Consider the following 25,479-nt stretch of genomic DNA (forward strand, 5'->3'; position numbering starts at 1 on the left):
CAGAGACCCCGCCCCCCGCGCGCGCGCGCATTTGCAGCGGGGGGGGGTCGGACTAGATGACCACAGGGTGGCCCCTTCCGGTTCAGCGCCGCCGGTCGCCTCCTGGTAGTTTGTTCCTCCCTTCCTCCTCCCTCCCCAGGCAAGAGAGCGGCCTAGGCGGCGCTTGGGCAGGATCGGTTGCGTTGGCCGGAAGGAGGAGGAGGAGGAGGCGGCGGCTTTTCTTTCGCTGGTCTCCCGCCGCCGCCGTGTCGCGGGAGGGAGAGGAAGGAGGGCTCCGGGCGGCGCCGGGCCTGGACGGGCGGAGGCCGAAGCAGCAGCGACCGTGAGTGTCCGCCTTCTTCCCTCAGGCAGGCCGGCAGCGCCGCCCCCCCTCCCCTCCCCCCCTTCCGCGGCTCCTCTTCTGCTTCTCCCCCCCCCCCCTCAGTTACCTCAGGATCCCAAGCAGGGGTCTTCCGGGCCCGCCGGGCGCCGCTTGCGCTATCATCCTCCGCCACCTTCCTTCTTATTTAGGAAAGAACCCCATACCGCCCTTGGCACACCGCGGGGCTCGGGGCGGCTCACAACATACACAGAGAAAGAAGTTGTGGTTGCTATTATTATTATTATTAATTATTGGGGCGGTTCACAACATAAACAGAGAAAGTTATTATTATTATTATTATTATTGGGGCGCTTCACAACATAAACAGAGAAAGTTATTATTGTTATTATTATTATTGGGGCGCTTCACAACATAAACAGAGAAAGTTATTATTGTTATTATTGGGGCGCTTCACAACATAAACAGAGAAAGTTATTATTATTATTATTGGGGCGGTTCACAACATAAACAGAGAAAGTTATTATTATTGTTATTATTATTATTGGGGCGGTTCACAACATAAACAGAGAAAGTTATTATTATTGTTATTATTATTATTGGGGCGGTTCACAACATAAACAGAGAAAGTTATTATTGTTATTATTATTAATTATTGGGGCGGTTCACAACATAAACAGAGAAAGTTATTATTAAAACAAAATAAAAAAATTCCTTCCAGTAGCACCTTAAAGACCAACTGAGTTAGTTCTAGGTATGAGCTTTCGTGTGCATGCACACTTCTTCAGATACGTGTGCATGCACACGAAAGCTCATACCTAGAACTAACTCAGTTGGTCTTTAAGGTGCTACTGGAAGGAATTTTTTTATTTTGTTTTGACCATGACAGACCAACACGGCTACCTATCTGTAACTAAAGTTATTATTGTTATTATTATTAATTATTGGGGCGGTTCACAACATAAACAGAGAAAGTTATTATTGTTATTATTATTAATTATTGGGGCGGTTCACAATATAAACAGAGAAAGAAGTTGTTGTTGTTGTTGTTATTGGGGCGGTTCACAACATAAACAGAAAGTTATTATTATTATTATTATTATTATTGGGGCGGTTCACAACATACACAGAGAAAGAAGTTGTTGTTGTTGTTATTGGGGCGGTTCACAACATAAACAGAAAGTTATTATTATTATTATTATTATTATTATTATTATTGGGGCGGTTCACAACATAAACAGATAAAGTTGTTATTATTATTATTATTATTATTATTATTATTATTATTATTGGGGCGGTTCACAACATAAACAGAAAAAGTTGTTATTATTATTATTATTGGGGAGGTTCACAACATAAACAGAGAAAGTTGTTATTATTATTATTAGGGCGGTTCACAACATAAACAGAGAAAGTTATTATTATTATTATTACTACTACTACTACCACTACTACAGTGGTACCTCGGGTTACATACGCTTCAGGTTACAGACTCCGCTAACCCAGAAATACTGCTTCAGGTTAAGAACTTTGCTTCAGGATGAGAACAGAAATCGTGTGGCGGCAGCAGCAGGAGGCCCCCATTAGCTAAAGTGGTGCTTCAGGTTAAGAACAGTTTCAGGTTAAGAACGGACCTCCAGAACAAATGAAGTACTTACCTGAGGTACCACTGTATTATTATTTATTATTTTATTTTGGTGTTGTGAACTGCCCTGAGATCGACAGATGAAGGGCAACAATTCAGGGCTTTCCTCAGATTTTCAGCTGCTGTATGCTGTCCCTTTTATAATTTAGGCCTTTTAGTAGAGTTTTTGGACTTTGCTTCATTAAGGTAATTTCCCCAGCAATCCTTTGGGACGTGGGGAGAGAAGAAAAGAGATGTAGATTAATTAAAACATTTGTGACCCAGAAAACATCCACATTTTAATATGTCAATTTAGGCATGTAAAAATCGGCTCCTGCTACATCTCTGAAGGATCTTCTGGGGAAAATCAGAATCTATTTTCTAACTTCACTTTTAAGAACCTTCATAATGTTTCATCACGCTGCCTATAAAATCATTGACTTATTTAATGGCTCCTTATTTTATTACTTTGTTTATTTATTAAATTTCTATACTGACCATCAGTGCCGGATTTACGTATAAGCTAAACAAGCTATAGCTTAGGGCCTCACTCTCTTGGTGGCCCCCAAAAAAATTTAAGGGAAAAAAACTGGATGTGCATTTCCAAAATATAAGATAAAAGCCTACATACAGCAACAATGTTTTGTGTTGTGTAGGCTCCTATGATGTAAGTACTGGGCCCCACCTGCTACCCTTCTCCCTAAAATATCACTGGTTTGCTCATTTCTATATCAATTACTTGGATAAAATACATATTTTGTCATGTGCAAATGACTTTAGATACCTATTAGGTCCACAGATTACCATATAGCATTCAACACAAAAAACTGACAATTTGTTGTTGACAAAGGACAGCTGGTCATATAAAAGGCCCCATTACCTTCAGTAGCTTAGGGTCTCATCAAACCTATATCCAGCCCTGATGATGATGATTTATTGAATTAATATACCGCCCTATACCCGGAGGTTTCAGGGCGGTTCACAGAAAAGATCAACATAAAAACCACAATATATATAATCAAAATAAAAGCAGCAACCCAGTAACTCACACCCCAGTGTGTTTCGTTTATTAAATTTGTATACTGTACTGTCCATTGTAGGTCTCAGGGTGATTCACAACAACATAACATCATCATCATCATCATTATTTCATTTATTCCCCACTCATGCGACTCGGTTTCCCCAGCCACTCTGGGTGGCTTACCGTGTATATAACAGCATACTAAAACATCAAGTATTTAAAGTTTTGTTGCTGTGAGCCATGGGCGTAGGCAGAATTTATTTTTTTGGGGGGGGGCAGGATTTATGTTGGGGCAGAACTGAGTTATCTGCAACACAATTGGTCAGTTATGTATTTTTATTTGTTTACTTGATTTGGAGGGGGCAGCTATGCCCATGTTGTGAGCCACCCTGAGATCTACAGATACAGTAAAGGGCAGTGGGCAGATTTAATAAGCAAACAAACAAAGTGTGTTTCATTTATTTATTAAATTTATTAAAGATCTTGGGGTGGCCAGTCCACAGCATTAAATACACAAAATGGACAAAGTACATAATGAGAACAAGAACAAACCAAACCAATAACCACTTACTTCCTCACTTGCCCGTCTTTTCATTCCTCAGAAAGGAAGGGAAACTTCTCAAGTGTAAGCAACATGCTGGGTAATAGCATGTCTCTTATTTCTGCCAGTTTTGGGGATAACTTCTAATTCTTCTCCCTGTAGAAGATGATTTTTCTTGATCCAGAACAGAAACCTTTGTGGGCTAGATGCACCGTGCCCGGTGAATTTATTTATTATTTTGTTTTATCAGATATGTATACAACCCTTCACCTGAAGATCTCAGGGCTGGTTCACAGTGTAAAAATTAAAAATGGGAACACATTATATATAATGAAAACAAGGACAAAAACAAATGGCATTTGTTATCCTCATACATGGCCATGGAGAGAACCTAAGGGGGAAGAAAAAGTGCTATCCTTGTTCTGAATGAGTATTATTATTATTATTATTATTATTATTATTATTTAAGCCTTGTTTATGTCCTAGCTCTGTGTTGTCCTCCTGCATTTCATGGCCCTGTTGGCGTCACTATTTGCAGTCTCTCTTGATAAAAGAGAAATAATCAAGCATTTCAATATCCTTGCAACATATATAGATGTAAATCTACACAAAGAATACTAGCATATTCATATTAGGAGAAAACTAGGACAGAACCCATTTCTTCTGGACTACATTTTCTGCTACTTTAAGAGCAACACCTAAATGGCTTCTTGGAGACTAGTCTAGGAGTAAATAGTATTCCTGAAATGGAGTCATTTGGGAGTAAAACTGCGCATCCCTGAATGAGTGTTTCTCTAAGGAAGTGCCCTTCGGGTTCTTACAATTTTATTATGAAGGACTCTTTTGTCAAAACACACACACATCTGTTTTTTTCAAGCTCACACAGCACAATGATTTACTGATGTGCTTTTTCACAGGAACTTTCATCTCCGTTTTTAACAAAGAGCCCGAGTGTCTGATTGTGGTGTGTCCAGAATACCAGCAGGACTCCAGTAGGAGTGTGGAGTGCTTATGAAGTAAACTGAACCGATTGCCAATCCCTTCCATGGATCCTTTGGGGGCTCCTTCCAATTTTGTGGATATTGATGGTTTGCAAGGCTGGACTGATCTTTATGTGGCAGATCAGTTGAACTCTTCAGTTCCAGTAGAAAAGACTCAAGTTGATGCTTGCTCACCCTTCCCATATAGGAAAGACATCAGTGAAAAAATAATATTATGGTAAGCTTGCGCATCATGATTTTGAAATAATTGCATTTGTTAACATAAAATTCTTAGGCATTATGTGATTCCTTGATTTTTTGGTTTAAACTTTGGCTGATATTCACGGGGGGGGGGGGTGTTAATAAAATCAAATCCTGAGCACTGACTTTTGTAGAACACTGATTAGATTTGCTTTAACAGGTAAGAAGTTCAGCATATTCATTTCATTTAGTAAATGAATGTTTCTGTATCACCCTTCTAATACTCATGTACCTATTTACAAGAATTTAAAATCAGACTACAGTACAATTATTTAAAATGGCTATAATAATAAAAATATATTAAATGCGCAACAAATAAAGTAGCACAACATTAAAAGTTCTTTTAAAAGCAACAACAGTAGTGATAATGGGTAAAAATGACTTTAGGCAAAAAACTATATCCATATGCCATAGTCCTAAAATCTATGTCCAAGGTGCTGTTGAGATGTCTGACAGCTAAATCTATCTGGTTGGCAGGCATAAGAGAGAGGACTTTTCTGCAGTGGCCCCCTAGCTTTTCAAATACAACCCAAAAGTTAAGCAGGCGCTGCCTCTGTTATATTTTAAATGTGCTTTGAAGAGAGAGATTTTTATAATGGCCTTAGGAGTTTAAAGTGTGGTAACAAATACTGGGGCCAATAATCCATTGCTGGTTGTAGTCAGTATTTATTGTTTATAATGGGACTTTTCCCATTTTCATTTGATGTATTTTCTTCATTGTACACCCTTTGTGAGATTTTTGTCCTAAAGACCATATAGAAGTTTAAAAAAATAAATGGATAAACCTGCCAGAATAAAAATGTACAGTATTTACAAGCTGGTTAAAAATGACCAGAGAAGAAGTCATCTGCACTGGAGATGACAATATTGGTGCAGCCCCTGAAAAAGGCTGTACCTCTTGTGGCCATGAACTTTGCCTTGTCGTATGTGGGATGCCGAGAAAGGCACCAGCTTTTGATTTTAGGGAGTGGGATGAATGGTATAGGAGGAGGCAGCCCCATGTCTAAGTCATTTAGGGCTTTAAAGGTCATCACCAGTACTTTGAATTGTGCCCAGAAGCAGATTGTCAGTCAGTGGCGATATTGCAAGATAGGTGTAACATGATCCCATAGACATGCGCCTGTTAACATCCTTGCTGCTGCATTCTGAACCAAATGTAGCGAAAGCCTCTTCTTAAAAATATTCAGTTATGAAGTCACGTGGATATCACTTGCATATAAATTTCTGCTGTTCTATAGATGTATAATGTCCTGAATCTTCTTAACTGTATAGTCTGTACTAATAATGAGCACAAAGCAGAGGTAGAGGAACCTGTGGCCCTCCAGATGTTTTAGGACTACAGTGCCTTCATTCCTGACAACTCACCATGCTTGCTGGGCCTGATAGGAGTTTCTGCCCTACAACATCTGGAAGGCTACAGATTCCCCATCCCTGGTGTAGAGTTGGTATTAAACCTTTGAACTCCATGAGCAAGATAATATGTGTTCAAATAACTCTTCTGTAATTTCCCTTTGTACTGTGACATAGACTCCTTAAAGGGAGTGAAAGGCGGGATATCAAATCCAAACTCTTCTTCTTCTTCTTCTTCTTCTTCTTAACTTGTAAGCACAGTGGAAGCTCGGTTTTTGAATATCTCAGAAAACGAACAATTGAGAAGCCGAACGTCGAAAACCCAAAAGTAATTGGCTTCTGAGGCGCATTTATCCATTTTTCAATGGATTCTGCCGACCGCCCATTGATCCCTGGTTTTTGAACGTTTCGAAAGTCGAACGCTCTTCCAGAATGGATTACATTCAAAAACCGAGGTTCCACTGTATTGAAAATGAGGTTATGTCTTTCTATTGTATTCAATTCCTGAAAAGTGATAAAATTGACATACTGTGCACTCCATGACTAACATGAGCACTCAGACACCCAGAGACGTAAATATAAATTCTTCTATTACTGCCTTCTTAATACATATCAGGAGAAAGCTGATGGGAAAAACTTAATGAAGTATGTTCTCTTTTATAACCATGCAACAATAATCATGTAACAGCTCTGAGAAGCTTCGTGTGTGTGTGTGTTGTGTTTCTATTTTCTTCCGTGCCGCCTGCTGAATGGTGGTGATTTTTCCTCAGGAGGGGGGATGTAGCACTGCTGAACTGCACAGCCATAGTGAACACCAGCAATGAGTCTCTCACGGACAAGAACCCAGTTTCTGAAAGTATCTGCACACATGCGGGACCTGACCTGAGGGCTGAGCTACAGAAGCTCAAAGGTAAGTATAGTAAAGTTAATCCAATTGACTTCAAAACGTTCAGCTTGAACCAAAAAGGGGACTGCACTTTGGTTTTAAAAGTTCATTTCACAGTAAAAAAACATCCATGAACAAACTATGCTGTGTCTGTCATAATGATCATGCTACATATGTGTAAGACAAAGAGTAAACAAACATTCGGCATATTTTAAAATTAATTTGTCATATATTTATCTTATATAGTAACAATTCGGTTTATCAGCTACAAAGGTGATAAAAAGTAACTGCAATAAAATTAGAAGCTGATAAACATAACTCTACAAAGTAACCAAGAGTACAAGCAATTCAAAACGTTGCACAATCGTATGCTGTACCAGGAATTAGCCCATAACCCCTATAGTGACGGACCCGTTTATTCCAGCTGACCAAAAAGGTATCTTGTCTCTAACTTTGTTCTTTAAATCTGATATATTAAGTTAATTTTGTCACTGATGCATATTTGCTTACTTCATTTGATGGATGGAGCTGTCTTTGCTGTGTATAAAATTATTCAAACTGTCAACAAATATGAAATGAATTCTGAGCCCTCTTACTGAGCTTTCTAATTAATTCAATAAAAACACAATTGGGTGTAATGGAAGCAAATATTTGGAGGGATGATTTTTTGAACAGAGAATTTGGTCACTGATAAATGTTTCAGGTTACAAAAAATACATATCTGAGGAAGAATTAAACTTGCAGCCCAATTCTGTACCAAGAGTTTACATATAGAAAACCGCAACATGAGTAAATTATAAACTACATCAACAACTGTTCATTGTGTGTACTACTGTACCATTTTACAGGGCTAACCAAACTCTTCCCCTACAACAATATCTGATTTAGAGAATAGCTTCTGAATTCAAAGTATGTCTCTCTCCTCCTCCCTCTTCCCCCACCCCCTCTTCAAATTACAAATTGCACAGCTGAACTTCCTCATAAAATAAGCAAGGTAATAAATTTCTTTAAAATGACCATTAGCAATGCAAGAATAAATAGGTGATGATATGAATAAATCATGAAAAACATTCACGGCAGATCTTTATAAAATATTGCAACACTTGTTGTGATTTACCAGAATAGGTCAGCCTCAGACCATTGCTTATAAAGTTGGTCTGTCAGATTTGGACAAAACTAAGTTGCAGGTAGTTAAAAATAAAAATGGAAGCAAAAGCTTCCAGATTCCTCTTCCTCTTCCTCCTCCCCCTCTACCTGGCCTGTGTAGGGTTGTGTGAACCCAAGGCTCGCACCGACTTGTTCTCTTAATAAACCATGGCTTATCTCTATGTCTAACTGAGACTTCTCTGTACCCAGCTACACAGCTGTGCATGGTGCTTTTTTCTCTTACCTAGGTTTGGCAGGAAGCATGGATAGAATATGGGGAGCTGTTGTGTGTTCCCAAATCCATCCATAAAAGAGGATCTCTGTGCTAAGCCTAAAATCCTTATATTTCAGTTGCTTCAATATTACTTCGCTCATCTGGCTTTGTTTTGTTTTCCTATAGGCTGCCGGACAGGAGAAGCAAAGCTGACAAAAGGATTTAATCTAGCTGCCCGTTTCATCATTCACACTGTGGGTCCCAAATACAAAAGTCGATACCGGACAGCAGCAGAAAGCTCCCTGTACAGCTGCTATCGCAACATTCTGCAACTTGCAAAGTAAGCATGTGTCTGCTTGTGACAGGCAAGTACCTTGTGAAACACACATACACAAACACAACAACAGTGCATGTAAAATTTTGGAATGTGTAACTAGTGTAAAGGTATCTGAAGAAATGTGCATGGACACGAAAGCTCATACCAATAACAAACTTAGTTGGTCTCTAAGGTGCTACCGGAAGGAATTTTTTTATTTTGTTTCGACTATGGCAGACTAACACAGCTACCTACCTATATCTAGTGTAAAGAAATAAGTTTTAAAAACTTACCGTATCTATCATACCTTAACATCTTGGATAGCTTGTGAAAGTATACATGTCAACATCTAATCCCCTGGCTCTCTTCATCCAAACATATATTTTCCACGTGCTTTAGATTCTTCCGTTCCCCACAATCCAATATTAGTTGCTTACTAATGGGGGTAGATGATGAGAAGCACTACATGCCATTCCAAGGAACAGAATGCATTGGAAAGCCGAGTTTTATGTTTTTATATGGGTTCGAAGCCACCCAGAGTGGCTGGAGCAACCCAGCGAGATGGGCAGGTTATAAATAATAAAAGTATCATTATTATTGTTGTTGTTGTTGTTGTTGTTGCTATTGCTATTGTTACAAAAGTACTTGTTAAGTATAAATTCATCTTTGGCGATCACTCGTAGCCGAGTAAGATTGTCTTCCGTGAACAGGTTTATAGCAGTGAGTCTATGTGACTGTGGAGGCCAATTCTGGATCCACATGTCCTTCCACAGTGGGACATAGGTTTCCGGGTGAGAGTTGATCATGGTGAGGGTGCCTTCCGAGCATGCCTTCTTCTTAGCACATTTCTCCCTTTCGTCCTGAGTTCGAGCATCTTCAAAGCCCATGACACCTTTGGTAAAGGCTGTTCTCCAACAGGAGCGCTCGCAGGCCAGTGTTTCCCAGTTGTTGGTGTTTATACTACTTTTTTTTTTTAGATTTGCCTTGAGAGAATCTTTAAACCTCTTTTGCTGACCACCAGCATTATGCTTTCCATTTTTGAGTTCGGAATAGAGTAGTTGCTTTGGAAGACGATACTCAGGCATCCACACAACATGAGCAGTCCGACAAAGTTGATGTTGAAGAATCATTGCTTTGACACTGGTGATCTTTGCTTCTTCCAGCACACTGACATTAGTTCGCCTATCTTCCCAAGTGAAGTGTGAAATTTTTCAGACACCGTTGATGGAATCTTTTGAGGAGTTGGAGATGGCATTTATAAGTGGTCTGTAAATAAATAACATAATAAATTGCAATTGAGGATCAGTTCAGAGAATGACTATTAGATTAAGGATGCAAACTGACATCATTTACTAAAAAAATTCTATCGTTTCCTTTTAACCCTCTTTTCCATTGCTAACCTGCTTAACACATCTCCTATCTGATATAACCCCAGACATGTTTTGCAGACTTCTACAGTGTCTTCATGTGGATTTTATGTTTGTGAAGTGGGATAGTGGTGAATGGTGGCAGCTTTGTGTGGTTTTTTGTCGTGCCCAATGTCTGAAAATTTGTTTAAGATCACAAGCACTGTGTTTCTTGTCCTGTGTGGTGTAGTGGTTAAGAGCGGTAGTCTTGTAATCTGGGGAACTGGGTTCGCATCTCCGCTCCTCCACATGCAGCTACTGGGTGACCTTGGGCCAGTCACACTGCATTGAAGTCTCTCAGCCCCACTCACCTCACAGAGTGTTTGTTGTGGGGGCGGAAGGGAAAGGAGAATGTTAGCCGCTTTGAGACTCCTGAAGGGGAGTGAAAGGCGGGGTATCAAATCCAACTCTTCTTCTTCTGTGCAGACTATTGGTTTGTTAGGTGTCTCACATCTAAAACTATGGGTTTGTGTGCAAAATTACATGTTGGGAGGTATGGGACCTTCAACGTTACAGCCTCCTCAGTTGTAAACCTAGGCGAGCTCTAGGGCTACATCATCTTTGTCTAAACTGTTTATGCTCCTTGAAACAGTAAAATGTGATCCAATCTTCACATCTTTTGGCATAGTTTACACTATAGCTCCTCCTTGCGATCTGAAAACCATGTCTTAAGAAGTAACCAGCAAACATAAAACATCCAATGATACAGAAAACACTTAAACCTCCTTTGTCAAGAGTTCTTATAACAGCTATTAGGAGCAGTGGGGGTTTCGTGAAAATTTCAATAGAATCTCTTCCCGCTCTTAAAAGCTTTTGGAGAGCAAAATCTATCCACAGTATGAAGCAAAAGTATAAACATCCATAATCATGTTAGTCATGGGCACCTATTATGGATTAAGCCATCTCTGTGAATCCTTTTTACTATTTGATTCCAAATTTGGTGTTGCTCCGGTAATTTTAATGACCACTGTTGGACCACTACAACAAATGCAGCCTATTCATACAGAATAAGCTGACATGATCCTGCTATGGCATCAGCTGCATTGATTTGTTTGTGATGCTTAGGCTTTTCATTATCCTTCTGGCTGCAGGGAGCAAGCGATGTCCTCCGTCGGATTCTGTGTGATAAACACGGTGAAACGAGGTTACCCTTTAGCGGATGCTACCCACATAGCACTGCGTAAGTAGCCTTGAAAGGATCTTTGCTGGATATACAGCTTCATCTACATGCATTGTGCTTTGCTAAGAACGACAGAGCAGGATTTGTGATTACTTTGGTTATATATATTTAGGCTTAGTTACAGTTGAATATTGGGACTGGAGGGTTGTGGCAAAGGGTTCATAGGAAAATACATGTTAATCTAAGCTACCTTAGGTCTTCAGTTGCAAAGCTTTCACTTAAGTCAGGGGTCAGCAAACTTTTTCAGCAGGGGGCCAGTCCACTGTCCCTCAGACCTTGTGGGGGACCGGACTATATATACATATATATATATATATATATTGGGGGGGGAATGAATGAATTCCTATGCCCCACGAATAACCCAGAGATGTATTTTAAATAAAAGCACACATTGTACTCATGTAAAAACACACTGATTCCTGGACTGTCCGTGGGCCAGAAGGCGATTTGGCCAGATACAGCCCCCTGGCCTTAGTTTGCCTACCCATGACTTAAGTTGTCATAGTGTAGAAACTATAAGAATATGCAAGTTAAAATTTGAGGAACTAGTAAACCAGTGAGGCAGGTGACTTCCCCTTTTGGGTGCTAGGAATGCAGTCTGCCTTTATTTGCAGTTGGCGGCACAGCTGTCTTGATGTGGTGCTACGTTGAAGTAGGTTGAGAAAGATGGTAATGTGTGGTTGAACTCCCTACAGCCCAGTTCAAAACATCATTACTGAAGTGGGGACTATATTGCAATATTCTGTCTGCAAAGGCCCTCTCCAATCCCCTGCTCCACTTCCCTAAGACTAAGTTGCCACCGGCTGTCTTTACATTGAAAAGTGCAACTGTCTTTTCAATTAGAGAAAACAATTCTAACGCTTTACAACAGGCCTTGTGGTGAAGTAAAATGAAGGAGTTGTAAAGGACTTTCACACAAGTTTCACTAAGGGCTGTAGGTACTTGTTTTCCTATGTACAGCATTCTTCTGGGAAAGGCATTAATTGAGACTGAGAAAACGAAATTCCAAACCCAAAGATATTATTGTAAGGAAACCCAAACACCACCACAGTATATGTGGTCAACAAGGATGGGCAAAATAACTAATTAAATTAGATCAATTAATAACATTAAATAATGGCATAGGAAAGGGTAGTCCTATATTTTCCATCAACATGGGGGTCTGTTTCTTCTCGTTTTGCTGACTGTGTGTTGATTTCTCCCTCTTCCTCCCACCCCACCCCCATTGCAGGAACCGTCCGGCGATTTTTAGAGGTTCACGGGGAAACTCTTGAAAAAGTGGTGTTTGCAGTGTCTGAACTTGAAGAGGTATGTAAAGTACTCTATGTCTGTAGACATTGCTGTGCTGCTGAGCTAACCCAGTCCCAAAATTCTCGTGCCTTGATCTCTATTTGCTGTTCTCCACTCCAGTGATTTGATTAACTTCTTGTCCAAAGGTGCATGAGAAACTTGGTTTCAATACCTTCTTATTCCTTCAGACAAACATACTCCCAAGTTGCAATTTCACAGTTCTTCTAAATAGCCTCCATCTCATCTGTGCAATTTATGTGTTCAAAGTACTAATATTGAAAGTTACCCTGTGTGGCTGCCAGGACCCATTTCCTCCCCCAAGGCCACTTTTCTGAATTGCAGCATGAAGTTTGGGGCAAACCCATACTCACTGCCACAGCTCTAGTGCTGGAGCTGAACAGGAGAGCTGGGGTTTTGATTTGGCTCTGCACTTAAAGGCACATTCCCAGTGCTCCAAAAGGGTGGAACCAAGCCAACAAACTCACACACCCCTCTCCAGCTCAGAGGTGGGGATGGCATTGGGAACTTCCTTTGATTCTGTGCTTGTGAGGTGCAGAATGCCGCAGCGAGACTCCTTACGGGGTCTTCACTGCGAGATCACATTCACCCGGTGCTATACCAGCTGCACTGGCTCCCGGTGGAGTACAGGATCAAGTTTAAGGTGCTTGTTTTAACCTTTAAAGCCCTATACGGCCTAGGACCCTCGTGCCTACGGGACCGCCTCTCCTGGTATGTCCCACAGAGGAACTTATGGTCTTCAAATAAAAACATCCTGAAGGTCCCAGGCCACAGAGAGGTTAGGCTGGCCTCAACTAGAGCCAGGGCTTTTTTGGCGGTGGCCCCGATCTGGTGGAACGCTCTGTCACAAGAGACTAGGGCCCTGCGGGACTTGACATCTTTCCGCAGGGCCTGCAAGACAGAGCTGTTCCACCAGGCCTTTGGTCAGGGCGCAGCCTGACTCCCTCCTTTGGCAATTTCTACAGAACTTTAGTTTAATGGTTGCCATCAATTTGATTTTAATTAATTTTTATAATGAAATGTTTTTAGAATGTTGTACTATTTTATTGTTGTTAGCCGCCCTGAGCCCGGCTTCGGCTGGGGAGGGTGGGATATAAATAAATTTTTTTATTATTATTATTATTATTATTATTATTATTATTATTATTATTATTATTATTATTATATGTTCCTTGGAAGCAGAGACACAAACCTTGGCTCTGCACTTCAGCTTGAAGCTAGAAAGGGAGGTGGGAGGTTTATGGTACAGCTGTGCTTCCAAAGCACTTTGGGGAAGGGTTAAGGGCTGAAGTTGATCTCTTCTTAGCACTTCCAAAACACAGCATAGCTGTTGATAGCTGGGTGAAGCTTACTTTGCTTGCCACAGCAAGTATTCTGTCGCACTCTGGAAGCAGAATTCTGGCACCTGCCCTGCACAAAATGTTGCTGCATAAGAAAAGGATGGAAGGCTTGTAGGGATCCATCTCTTGGACTCTACTGCACATCAAATCCACAGGTTCCCCATCCCTAGCATTAGGGCATAACGATAGGATGGAGATGAGTAAATAGATTTATTGTTTCAAACTTGTATTAAAACTTATTCTCTACATCCTAACCTTTCTGCATATGTCAGGTGTTGAAAGAAAAACGACGGGAGTTGCAACTTTGTTCCACATATGGGAGAACTGTAGATCTTGACTAACCAGTCAGTGTGGTGCTATCATGATCTACCATGCAAAAGAATACCAGGGGGCATTTAATGGTCTTTGTGACCTGTTTTCAACCTGCCTTGAAAACTGGAGATCTAAAACTTTCCCTTTTTTCCCAGGATACTTATCAGAAGTTGCTGCCTCTGTATTTCCCAAGGTCTCTAGAAGAGGAGGAAAAGTCCTTGCCTTTCCTTCCTGTTGATATTGGCAATGCTGAAGGGGAGCCAGTCGTGCCAGAGCGTCAGATCAGAATTAGTGAAAAGCCAGGTGTTTCTGAGGGTGAGTTTGCAGATTGTGTCCAGAGAGCCTTCTGCAGAGTTAGGATAAACATCATCTACAGAGCTAATGTAGTTATCCTCAAGGCATTGGGAGAGATAGGTATTCAAACTATAACTGCTTTTCCATTTGTACCTGGAATGGGTGTGAACCAAGGTCAAGCGAATTGTCTGTGAAGCTGATATAAGATAGGATTAGCTCCTGCCCTTTGACTCTGTTTCGGCTTCTCATGTCTGGGAGCAAATCTTCTGTGACTCTCCAGGCTTCAGGAAGCTATCCGCTAGCCTGGGAGAGCTTGCCTGCACCCAGAAGCTTGGGGCGCGCTGAGCTCCGCACGCCCCAAGCTTTGGGATTAGCGCAGCGCTCCGCTAGCCTTGGGAGAGCCGCGCGAAGTTGCGCGGCTCTCCCACGGCTAGCGGAGACCTTGCCGGCACCCAGAAACTTGGGGCGCACTGAACTCCGCACGCCCCAAGCTTCGGGATTAGTTCAGAGCACCTGGGGGGGGGATTTTTTTCCCCTTTATTTCCCCCCCCCCCCCCCAAAAAAAAACTAGGTGCGTCCTATGGGCCGGTGTGTCCTATGGGGCGAAAAATACGGTACAGTATTTGATTATTTCCCCATAAAAGCAGACCCAGTCATTCCTCGTCAGAGGAAGGCATCTCATGAAAAGTGACTCCTTCCATCAGTGTTCAGAGGCACAACTTGGCCTGAATTTCCTCTCCTCACTGCTGTGGGCAGAGTCCTCATCCTGTTTTCCTCTCCTGTTTGCCAAGAGAGCTGGATTTTTGGTGGGAGGCTGGAGCTTTAGATGCAGGGCTTGACTGACCTCCTGTTGATCTTTATCTCTTCTCCGCCATCAAGATCCATATGCCTGACACCAGTCAGTTGCCTCTGAAGAGGAGGAAGAGGGCAGTCTCAGAACATACATCACTTCTTGTTCTTTTTATACATCATCTTAGGCATGCACACAAACACATATCAAGTACAAAACAATAATGAAACAACTAAAAATGGTTAAAAACAACACAAAAACCAGAAGGTGGGTTTTAAAAAGCAATGTGAAATAGACATCCATGCCAGAGATCTATTCATCCAGCTTGGAAACCTTGTGAGTAAAAACCAGCACAAACCTGTGTGTGAAAGGCTATCCATGAAGTCTTACAAGAGCAGTCTTGCTTCTTCCATGACAGTAGCTTCATCAGATTTCCATGGCTGGAAATTCCATCTGTTAATATACCATTATTAAGTCTGGTCCAGGCGCAGTTGGTGGCTCATCAACCTCCTGGCAGAAGTTATTTATATCCATCCCAATCTGGCTTTGGAGCAGAAACTGCTCTGATTGCTTTGGTGGATGATCAGGGAATTGACCATCTTTGGCTTAGGAGCACATTGTCATGATGGTTCCAGTCCTGTCCAAATGTCAGCGTTCAGAAGGGAGTGCTGGGCTGCCTCCAGGTTCCAGCTTCCCCATGCTTTCTTAATATATACATGTAAGTTCTGTAATTAAGGCTTGGCTAAGACTTCACAGAATGCCTCTTATCTCCAAGAAAGTGCACTCGCATGTTCAGTGTTCTGTATTGGCTCTGAACAATTACGCCTAGCTGACATACTTGATGCTTGCCCTATGGTGAACTCTGAGTGCCACACTTCATCCACTCTGCTTGCTTTGCAGAAAGAGATACTGATGAACTCATAATGCAGTGCAATATAATCTCTCTCTATCTCCTGTCCATAAGTCTCATTGTTTTCCTGGACTGGACTTGTATTGTGGCTCTACTTTGGACAGTTACTTCATTGTTCTTGCGCATCTTTTGCAGATAATTCTGATGAGGAAGGCCTGGAAGCAGACTTTTCATTTATTGGTTCCCATGCTTTTGCCCGCATGGAGGGAGATGTTGATAAACAGAGGCGTCTTATCCTTCAAGGGCAGCTCTCGGAGGCAGCACTACAAAAGCAGCATCAGAGAAAGTAAGGAGTTATTGCAGATGACTATTCCTATTGTGATTCATTATGTTTTGAACTTCAGTGCTATATTCCTGGGAGCTGCTACACTATTCATGGTGTATTTTAGCAGATTTAGAAACATGGGGAACACTTCCTCTTGTGCTAGGGGCTTTAGACATAGCTTCTGTGCTATTTAATGGAAGGATGGCAGCTCAGCTGCTTATTTTTGTTTAATTTAAAAGGTAAAGGGACCCCTGACCATTAGGTCCAGTCGCGGATGACTCTGGGGTTGGGGCGCTCATCTCGCTTTATTGGCCGAGGGAGCCGGCGTACAGCTTCCGGGTCATGTGGCCAGCATGACTAAGCCGCTTCTGGCAAACCAGAGCAGCGCACAGAAATGCCGTTTACCTTCCCGCCGGAGTGGTACCTATTTATCTACTTGCACTTTGACATGCTTTCGAACTGCTAGGTTGGCAGGAGCAGGGACCAAGCAACGGGAGCTCACCCCGTTGCGGGGATTCGAACTGCTGACCTTCTGATCGGCAAGCCCTAGGCTCTGTGGTTTAACCCACAGCGCCACCCGCATCCCCCTTTGTTTAATTATTTCCAACTTAATCCCACACTGCTCCACTTGCGTTTTCCTTTTGGATTCTGACAGAGTATGACAGGTTTGTTTGCTGTATTTGTCTAATAATATGTCTCTGGAGGTGGTCTTTGATTGCTAAACATGACAACCAGATCAGTCCAAGTTCTGAAACCTTATGTGGCTGCCTTCCAGTTACAATCGCTGGCTTTGTCGAGCAAGAGCAGAAGACCTGTCTGATATTGCGTCCCTTAAAGCTTTATACCAAACTGGTGAGTTCAAGGTCACAAATTCTTAACTGCCCCTTAACTCTTCCTTGTTGAATATATTGCAATGAAGATATACTGTGATAAAAGGAAGTCTTCATGTCTTAATGCTACGCTGTACAGGAGAATCCAGCCTTTGAAAATTATTTTTAATTTTGTACACATAAATAAATTGACTTAGTCAAAGATTGGCAAAAGTAATGCAAGATTGTCATAAGTCGTTCAGTAGAGGATGGTCATAGACCTGAAAAGGGCTTAAAACAAGGAGCATGACCTATACAGTCCCAGACGACTGTGGCCCTTGAAACAGTGCCCTATGAAGTGAACGCTAATAATTAATTTAATAGTATTGCTCCCTCATTGTTAAAACCATGTGTTTATGAACTACCAGATTTTAGGCTGAGCTTTATTTCTGCTCACAGAAGTGGGGGACTTTAAAGTTAAAGAAACCTTTTCATTCTATTTGTAGGTGTTGATAACTGTGGTCGTACAGTAATGGCAGTGGTTGGAAGGAATATTCCTGTAACTCTAATAGACATGGAGAAGGTGAGATCCTAACAAACATAAAAATTATTGGTGATAAAATAGTAAATTTCTCTTTGGATACAGGTTTATTTATTCTTTTGTACATTTATATCCTGCTCTTCATCCCTAAGAGGATTTCCAGAGCACATGACAATTCATATCAATTCAAAACACATCAACATATCTGTCAGAGTTGCCTCCAGGTCCCAGCTCGCAGAGGACCAACGCTAGCCAGTAATAACGTATAAAAGTCTCTATTGAAGATTAGTTTCCATTTCCAAACCGCAGCGTGCAACTCTACGTCTTAGATCTTAGACCGGCGAAGCTCCATCTGAGTCTCCGCCTCCTAGACACCAGTTTAAGACTCTAGCCTTACTCCACCTCTTCCGTTGTTCTTTCCTCCTCTGGGTCCTTCTGCCCCCTGGGGTTTCCTCCTTTCTGGACTCTTCTGACGCTGACCCCCCTGAGTCTTGCCCTTCCTTCCGGCGGGCTTTAGGACCTGGCTCCCTATCCGGGCTACCTGCTGTGCCGCTCGCCTGTACATTTGAACTTGGCGCGCGCGCCCAGCCGGCAACCTTCCTCTTGACCGTTTCCCCGCTCTCCGATGGAGGCGTGGTCAATCCTGACTCATCTCCTCTCGCTGGTGGTGAGAACACTGGTCCCGATGCCTGGGACTCCTCCCCCCCACTGCGCTCTGGTGGGGAAGCTGGTCCTGATTTCCAACTGCTGCTCTGGGAGTCCCCGCTGGCCCCTTCCTTCTGGGGTTTCCCCCTTGGCACCCCTCTTGCCCTGGTCATCGGCGCTCCCTTCTGTGAATCTTCCGATTCGCTGGAGAGGCTCGTGGAATCCCTCTGACCACTGTCACCGCCTACGCTCCCCTCGGATTCCTCCCCCTCACTCTCCATTTCCTCCCTCTCCTGTGCCTCTGCTCCTGAGCCCCTGACAATATCCGATAAGGCCAGGCTAACAGCAACTCTGGACCTGGTCTTTAACTGGGAGTACAATTCCACCAGCATTTCCACTACTTCACCTAAGTTAGATGGGAAAGGGTAATAGAATTGGCTGTCATTAGTATATTGACAGATCTTTTTGCAGACATAAACAGGCATATACAAAACATTTCTCCACAGGCAGTGACCGGCCGGTAGACTTCATGGGTAAGGCCTGCGTTATACGTAGGGCTGCCTCTGAAGACAGGTCGGAAACTTCAGCTAGTGAGAATTGAGCAGCCAGGTTGCTCACTGGAGCAAGACGGTTTGAGCATATTACGCTGATCCTGGTCCGACTGCACTGGCTACCAATTAGTTTCTGGACTCAATTCAAAGTGCTGGTTTTGACCTATAAAGCCTTAAACAGCTCACGACTGCAATACCTCAAGGACCACCTCTTTCCATATGAACCTACCCGGACCCTGAGATCATCTTCTGAGGCCCTTCTTCGTGTGCCTCCTCCTCAAGAGGTTCGGAGGGTGGCAACACGAGAACAGGGCCTTCTCTGCAGTGGCTCCCCATCTGTGGAATGCTCTCCCCAGGGAAGTTTGCCAGGCACCTTCGTTATACATCTTTAGGTGCCAGACAAAACGTTCCATTTTTAACCAGATCTTTGGTTGACCTGATCAACATCCTATACCCTTTTAAAATGTAGCTCTTTTGGGGGGAGGGGGGTTATTGGGTTAATGTTTTTATTTTTATTTTGTATATTTTGATCTTTCTGAGACCTCTAGGTATAGGGCAGTACAGTGGTGCCCCGCAAGACGAATGCCTCGCAAGACGGAAAACTCGCTAGACGAAAGAGTTTTCCGTTTTGGAGGTGATTCGCAAAACGAATTTCCTATGGGCTTGCTTCGCAAGACGAAAATGTTCCTGCGGGGTTTTTTCCCTTTTTTTCCCCCTTTTTCTAAGCCGCTTATCCGCTTATCCACTAAAAGCCGCTAATAGCGCTAATCCGCTAAGCCGTCAATGGGCTTGCTTCGCAAGACGAAAAAACCGCTAGACGAAGAGACTCGCGGAACGGATTCTTTTCGTCTTGCGAGGCACCACTGTATATAAATTCAATAAATAAATAAATAAGGGGGAATTGGAGCTTCTGTTCAAGCCTACCACTTTGTTCATGGTAACTCAGGATTTGTGAGCTCACCACTTGTTTTGGGGTGAGAAAGGAGTGCCATCTTTTGTTGGAGAAGAATTTATTGTGAAGCATTCACTTTTTTCTTTCTTGAGAGAATCTGTTCTCATATGTAAGTGCTGCATATTCAAAAAGTTTGAAAGAACTTTTTCCTCGATCCCCCTAAAGGTTGCTCTGCTTTTAGCCGTATTACTCATGCAAGGATGGATGCTGCAGTCCTCCTCTGAAATCTGACATTTGTGACTTTTCTCTTTCTCCAGGCGCTCTTGTACTTCATTCATGTAATGGACCACATTGTAATGAAGGAATATGTCATTGTGTATTTCCACACGCTCACTAACATCTACAATCACCTAGATTCCGATTTCCTAAAAAAACTCTCTGACATTGTCGATGCCAAGTAAGTATAACTTGGCTTGCCCCGAAGCCTTTCTCCTTACTTCCCTTTTGGATCAAAAAGCATCACAAAGAAACTATTTTAAAAAGTAGTGGGCATGGAGACATAGTGTGTTCAATAAGTATGGGAGGCTTAGTTTCAGAATATGCCCAGTCACTCGTGTGACACAGCACCTTAGGGCTGTAGAATAAGCTTCCTTGGCTTTATGAAAAAAGCATGTCAGCTGTCATGGAGAGCTTTCCCACAGAAACAATTCAAGTCAGTGCTGCACATACATTAATAAGTTGCAGCTTGAAACATGTGCCCTTTTTTACATGGAGCTGATTGTTAAGAACTTGTTTGATTTCTGCAAATGTTCATTTAAAACTTGAGACGTTTACTGCTCTTGTTGTTAACCTAGGTACAAAAAAAATCTGAAGGCCCTGTACTTTGTCCATCCAACGTTTCGCTCAAAGGTGAAGTATGCCCTACGCAACGGGGAAATTGTACGTTTTGGGTTGTAGTGAATGTGTGGGATCCCAAAATATGGGGCATAATCAGTTTGTACAATGGTTTGTACAAATCCATTGCATGCTTCTTCGATAACATGAGATGACTAATTGCATAGCAAGATAGGAATCAGGACCACTGTCATTTGGATTGGTTAGTTCTTTCAAGCTTTTCATCCAAGCCATTTAGATACCCGCCCTTAGGGTGAAGGGTGAGTAATTACTACTACTGCTACTAACAACAACAATAAATGTAGACTTAGAGAATGCTATATTAACATTGCTAAACTAGCAATCTGAATTGTGCATGCACTTTTACCTTTGTTTGCTGAAATGGTGAAGGAATTGCTAGATTGTTATGACTGAGACTCTGGGCAGTTTTTGACAGTTTTTCTGGTAACATTTATTTCCCATTCTTGTCTATTAGGTTTCAACATGGTTTTTCACAACCTTTACGGTCTCGGGACTAAAGGACAAAATCCACCACGTGGAAAGCCTCCAACAGTTGTTCGCAGCCATTCCCCCCGAACAAATTGACTTTCCCCCGTTTGTTCTTGAATATGATACTAGGGTAGGTGTCTTCAGGCACTACTGAGTGTTTGCTTCTGTTTCTAGTCTGTATGGAAGTAGCAGCATACAGCAAACTGGGGGGTGGGGGTGGGGTGAGCTTTCCTTCTGCCTGATTTAAAAGAAATCTGAGGAGATTGCTTTGGAAACAAGAAAAAGCTTGGAAACTGACTGAATCTGTGAAAGGCTTGAAGCATTTTCTCTAACGGAAAGAGCTTTAGCCACATTACCTTGGTAAAACTGAAGTGAATATGGGTTTAGGTGGTGTGCAGTTCTGAGAAGCCCACAGGCAGCAGCTAGTATATGGAACAAAGAGGAATGCTTGTCATGAAATGTTTGACATATGTGGTACTTAAATGATCTTGAGTTAAGTCCTCACTTTCAAAAGATTGTTGAAGAGAGCATGATCTGCAGTACACTGGGGGCTGGGGGAAGAAAAGCACCCCGTAGCCATGAAGCAGCTTATCTGTTATAAGGCGCATGTCCTCTAAAACAGTGTTTCCCAACCTTGGGTCTTCAACTGTTTTTGGACTACAGTTCCCATCACCCCTAACCACTGATCTTGCTAGCTAGGGATGATGGGAGTTGGAGTCCAGAAATAGGTGGAGACCCAAGGTTGGGAAACACTGCTCTAAAAGCCTAGCTTCTGGTTTGTGCAATAGACTCCTTAAAGTTGTACGCCAAGAGAAAATCTTCCCCCACTCTTTAACTTGTTCCATCTCCTAGTTCTTTCCTTCCAAGTTTGCCTAAACTAAGTTTGTGGGCTTCCTTACAATCTCATGATTTTTTGCAAGTCTACCATAAAGTTTGTGTGGGAAAGATTTATAAGCCAGCCCCCAGCAGATTACACTGTATTGTTTGGTAGGTCAATTCTTATGTTACTTTTTTCAACGTTTAGATTGCTACCTTTGTTACAAACATGAGAATGACTGTATGAGAATACAAAAAATTACAAACAAAATAAAAAAAATGTCCAGTAGCACCTTAGAGACCAACTAAGTTTGTTCTTGGTATAAGCTTTCGTGTGCATGCACACTTCTTCAGATGCACTGAAACAGAAATCACCAGACCCTTATATATAGTGGGAGGGTGGGGTTTTTCACAGAAGGGTAAAGGGACCTGTCAGATTCGACTCCCAGAACAATTTGAAAACCAAGGCACAGCTTCTGATTGGCTGCAGGAGCTTCCTGCAGCCAGTCGGAAGCCGCGCCGGACGTTTGGCTTCCAAAAAACATTCACAAACGGGAACACTCCGAGATTTGCAGTGTTCGGGAGCCAAAATGTCCCAAATACCAAGGCGTTTGACAACCAAGGTACGACTGTAGATCCACTCTTTTCCCTCTTTGTGTGAGTTAGTGAAGTTTTTGCGGGGGCGGGGGTTTAAAGATCCTTGAGAGAAACATTTGGGATGGTGGCTACCTTCAAAGTCAGAGCGGTGGCCCTGCAAATGGCTGACGTGCCCACTTCCACAGATTCCCTTAGAGAAAATGTTCCTTGAAGGGAAGGGAAGACTGTCCAATTCTGGGACAGATTTTCAATGGGATGAGGAGAAACTCTTCATTCAGTGAGATTTAGGAAGATTTGATTTGTGTTTTACATGTGTATTCACTGTGCCATTTCATCTCTGTCTCTCGCTCTCTCTTTGTAGGAAAATGGATCGTATTATTCCTATCCGTCTTCTCCAGACCTCTGACTCTGCAGCTCTGCCCTTTCTGGTTTCCCAACCTCCTGAGATGCTGCTTGCCGTACATGCTGAGCTGACGCAGCCTATTCAGAGAGATCAGAGAGAGGAGTTTCCTCCCACCTCTGCAATTTTTTTACAATGGTATTTGCAAGGACACGTGCAATCTAAACTCTCGTCGCAATGTGCTGTGTATTTAAGCATCATTCCAGTGGAAAAGTTGATTTATGAACATGAGCATAGATCTCTCCCCCCCCCCTCTTGATTTCAAGGGTTTCTCTCCCATTTTCCCAAGAGATCTCTAAACCGTGTTTGAATCCGATCTCTGCCAAGTTCTGAGCAATTCCTTCAGTTATGTGTGTTAAGAGCAGCTTGGAGGAAAAGGTACAGTATCTGTTTAACAGTGCTCTAAGGTCTTCTCGTTTTGAGTCCACCTTCACTGGTGACACAGTTACAGAATTCCCTGTAGAAATTTCTGCAAGGCACTGTTTCAAGCCCTACAGCTATTACAAAGTTAAGCATCATAAATGCTACTTAGCTAGGAATCTGACGGTCTTGTCTCTCTTTTCTGGATGATGTGAGATGTAAGGATGCTGCTGCTTTTTCATGAAATAATAAACCCGAAGGACATGTCAGCAGTGTCTCCTGTAGTTCATGCTACTTGTACACTTGCATTTGAAAGAACAAGATGTGTGAACACTGATTATCACCTGGACGACATAATCTCCATTATGATGCAGATTGTTAATCATTAGAAGTAAACCAATGCGACTTTTATTTTGAAAATAAATTATTTGGTAGTGGCCTTGTAGAATTGAATCTATAACGTCTCTTGCAGAACGTTACAGCTTTCATTGTTGCTTTATCTGCCTTCTTACATTTTTGAAGTGGTGGATCCAACGATTCTCTAAATACTTAACCTCAGAGGAAGTTTTAGATGAGACACTGGCTGAAAAAGGCGGGAGGATGAAGAAAATATTCACACATGAGAAAGCAAGTGAAGTTTGTAGAAAGGAGAGAGGTGAAATGGCCCTGGTTGAATTTCACATTTCTATAATATAATCAGCCACATTCCTTGCCTTGCTGCTATTTTCTGCTCTGTTCTTTCCTATTTGAGAAGAATTACGCCATATGAGAAGATGTGCACCAGATAAAACTGCAGTAGCTTACTCTGGTTTAGATACAAGGTACACAGCATGGGTATGTTAATGGATACATGCCTACCTGACCCATTAAACTGGTAAGCAAATGCAGTTGATTCTCACTTAAAAACAAACCTCTAAGAGGTTCTGAAAATACGTCTCTGCAGTTTCAAGATTCAGATTCGCTGAAAAACTAGTAAAAGCAGCGGGCAGATTCTGAAGGAAACTCTAGAAAGGTAGAACTGAAATTAATATTTTGCAATGTGAATAGATGGGAGACCAAGTCAGAGTCAAACCACAACACTTCAATAACTGAAGCAGGAAATTCAAAGGATGCCCACTACTCTGACTTTTTTTATATATATAAAAAAGGTGGGGGCAGAGGAGACTCAAAGTCTCCTTTGAATTTACAAAATGAAATTTCAATACATAGAATATTTCTTTAACACTGAAGGTGATTCAAACATGAGATAACTTTTCTCCTTTCCCTGCACTGCCCTCAATACTTGAAAGCATGAAGACTAAACCCCTATTATGGAAAGAAGTACAGCAAGGGTTTAACACAAGAAATGCCCATGAGGGGTGAAACATCTTCACCTGGCCTGAAAGATTATGCTGGCGCCAAGTGAGCCTTCCTGGTCCACCGCTGCAAAGGCACCCTCTTGTCACATTCATCCCGACTGCTGCAAAGCACGACACTAAATTAAAACCATTTCAAATAAGCAGAGTGAGAGAACATAGTCACAGCTTGCATCCAATTAAATATACAAGGTAATTGTGTGGAATGTGAGGTGGTATTTCTGTATGACAACTGAGCATTCTAATTAAATGAGCATGTTCCCTTTTAATGAAAAAAAGGGGATTCCGCTTCATCAGAAATTGTTGCAGACGGCTGAATAGTTTGCGTTTTGTGATGTATGGGTGTCACTGAGACTTCAGGAGTCAGAAAAGGGTTGTGCACAGTCCACCATCAAACACATAGCAGAGGTTAAATACATGAGTTCATGCCACACTGACAGAATTAATTTTATCCTGTTTAGGGATGTCCCCCCCCCCCCAGTTTTATATTTACAGATCATATTTTCATCCTTATACAATAATTAACATAAAAAAGAATTTCCTCCTGTTTTGATGTTTTATAATGTACGTTCTGTTTTTAATGTACTTGCTTGTGAGCCACTCTGGCATCTATGGATAAATGGTGGTATCAGAAAGTAGCTTCATTTGTGAAATACAGTAATATAAA

At 42.0% G+C, this 25,479-nt stretch overlaps 1 protein-coding gene across 2 annotated transcripts; it reads left to right on the forward strand.

Moving 5' to 3' along the window:
• Positions 1 to 306: 306 nt before the first annotated feature.
• On the forward strand, positions 307 to 23,726 carry GDAP2 (ganglioside induced differentiation associated protein 2). 2 transcript variants are annotated; one of them, XM_081845304.1, is made up of 14 exons: positions 307 to 328; positions 4,423 to 4,723; positions 6,867 to 7,006; positions 8,529 to 8,682; positions 11,156 to 11,244; positions 12,476 to 12,552; positions 14,360 to 14,519; positions 16,334 to 16,484; positions 17,239 to 17,315; positions 17,779 to 17,855; positions 20,219 to 20,358; positions 20,756 to 20,810; positions 21,271 to 21,418; positions 23,059 to 23,726. In XM_081845304.1, the coding sequence occupies exons 2-14, from the start codon at positions 4,551 to 4,553 to the stop codon at positions 23,169 to 23,171; spliced, it is 1,554 nt and encodes a 517-aa protein (XP_081701430.1). In that variant the 5' UTR covers positions 307 to 328; positions 4,423 to 4,550; the 3' UTR covers positions 23,172 to 23,726. The 2 variants fall into 2 exon arrangements, with proteins under 2 accessions (XP_081701430.1, XP_081701429.1); XM_081845303.1 differs by having other exon boundaries at positions 310 to 328; positions 21,271 to 21,414.
• The last annotated feature ends 1,753 nt before the right edge of the window (positions 23,727 to 25,479 follow it).

This window comes from Podarcis erhardii (assembly GCF_964252035.2).
Source record: "Podarcis erhardii genome assembly, chromosome: 17".
Lineage (NCBI taxonomy): Eukaryota > Metazoa > Chordata > Lepidosauria > Squamata > Lacertidae > Podarcis > Podarcis erhardii.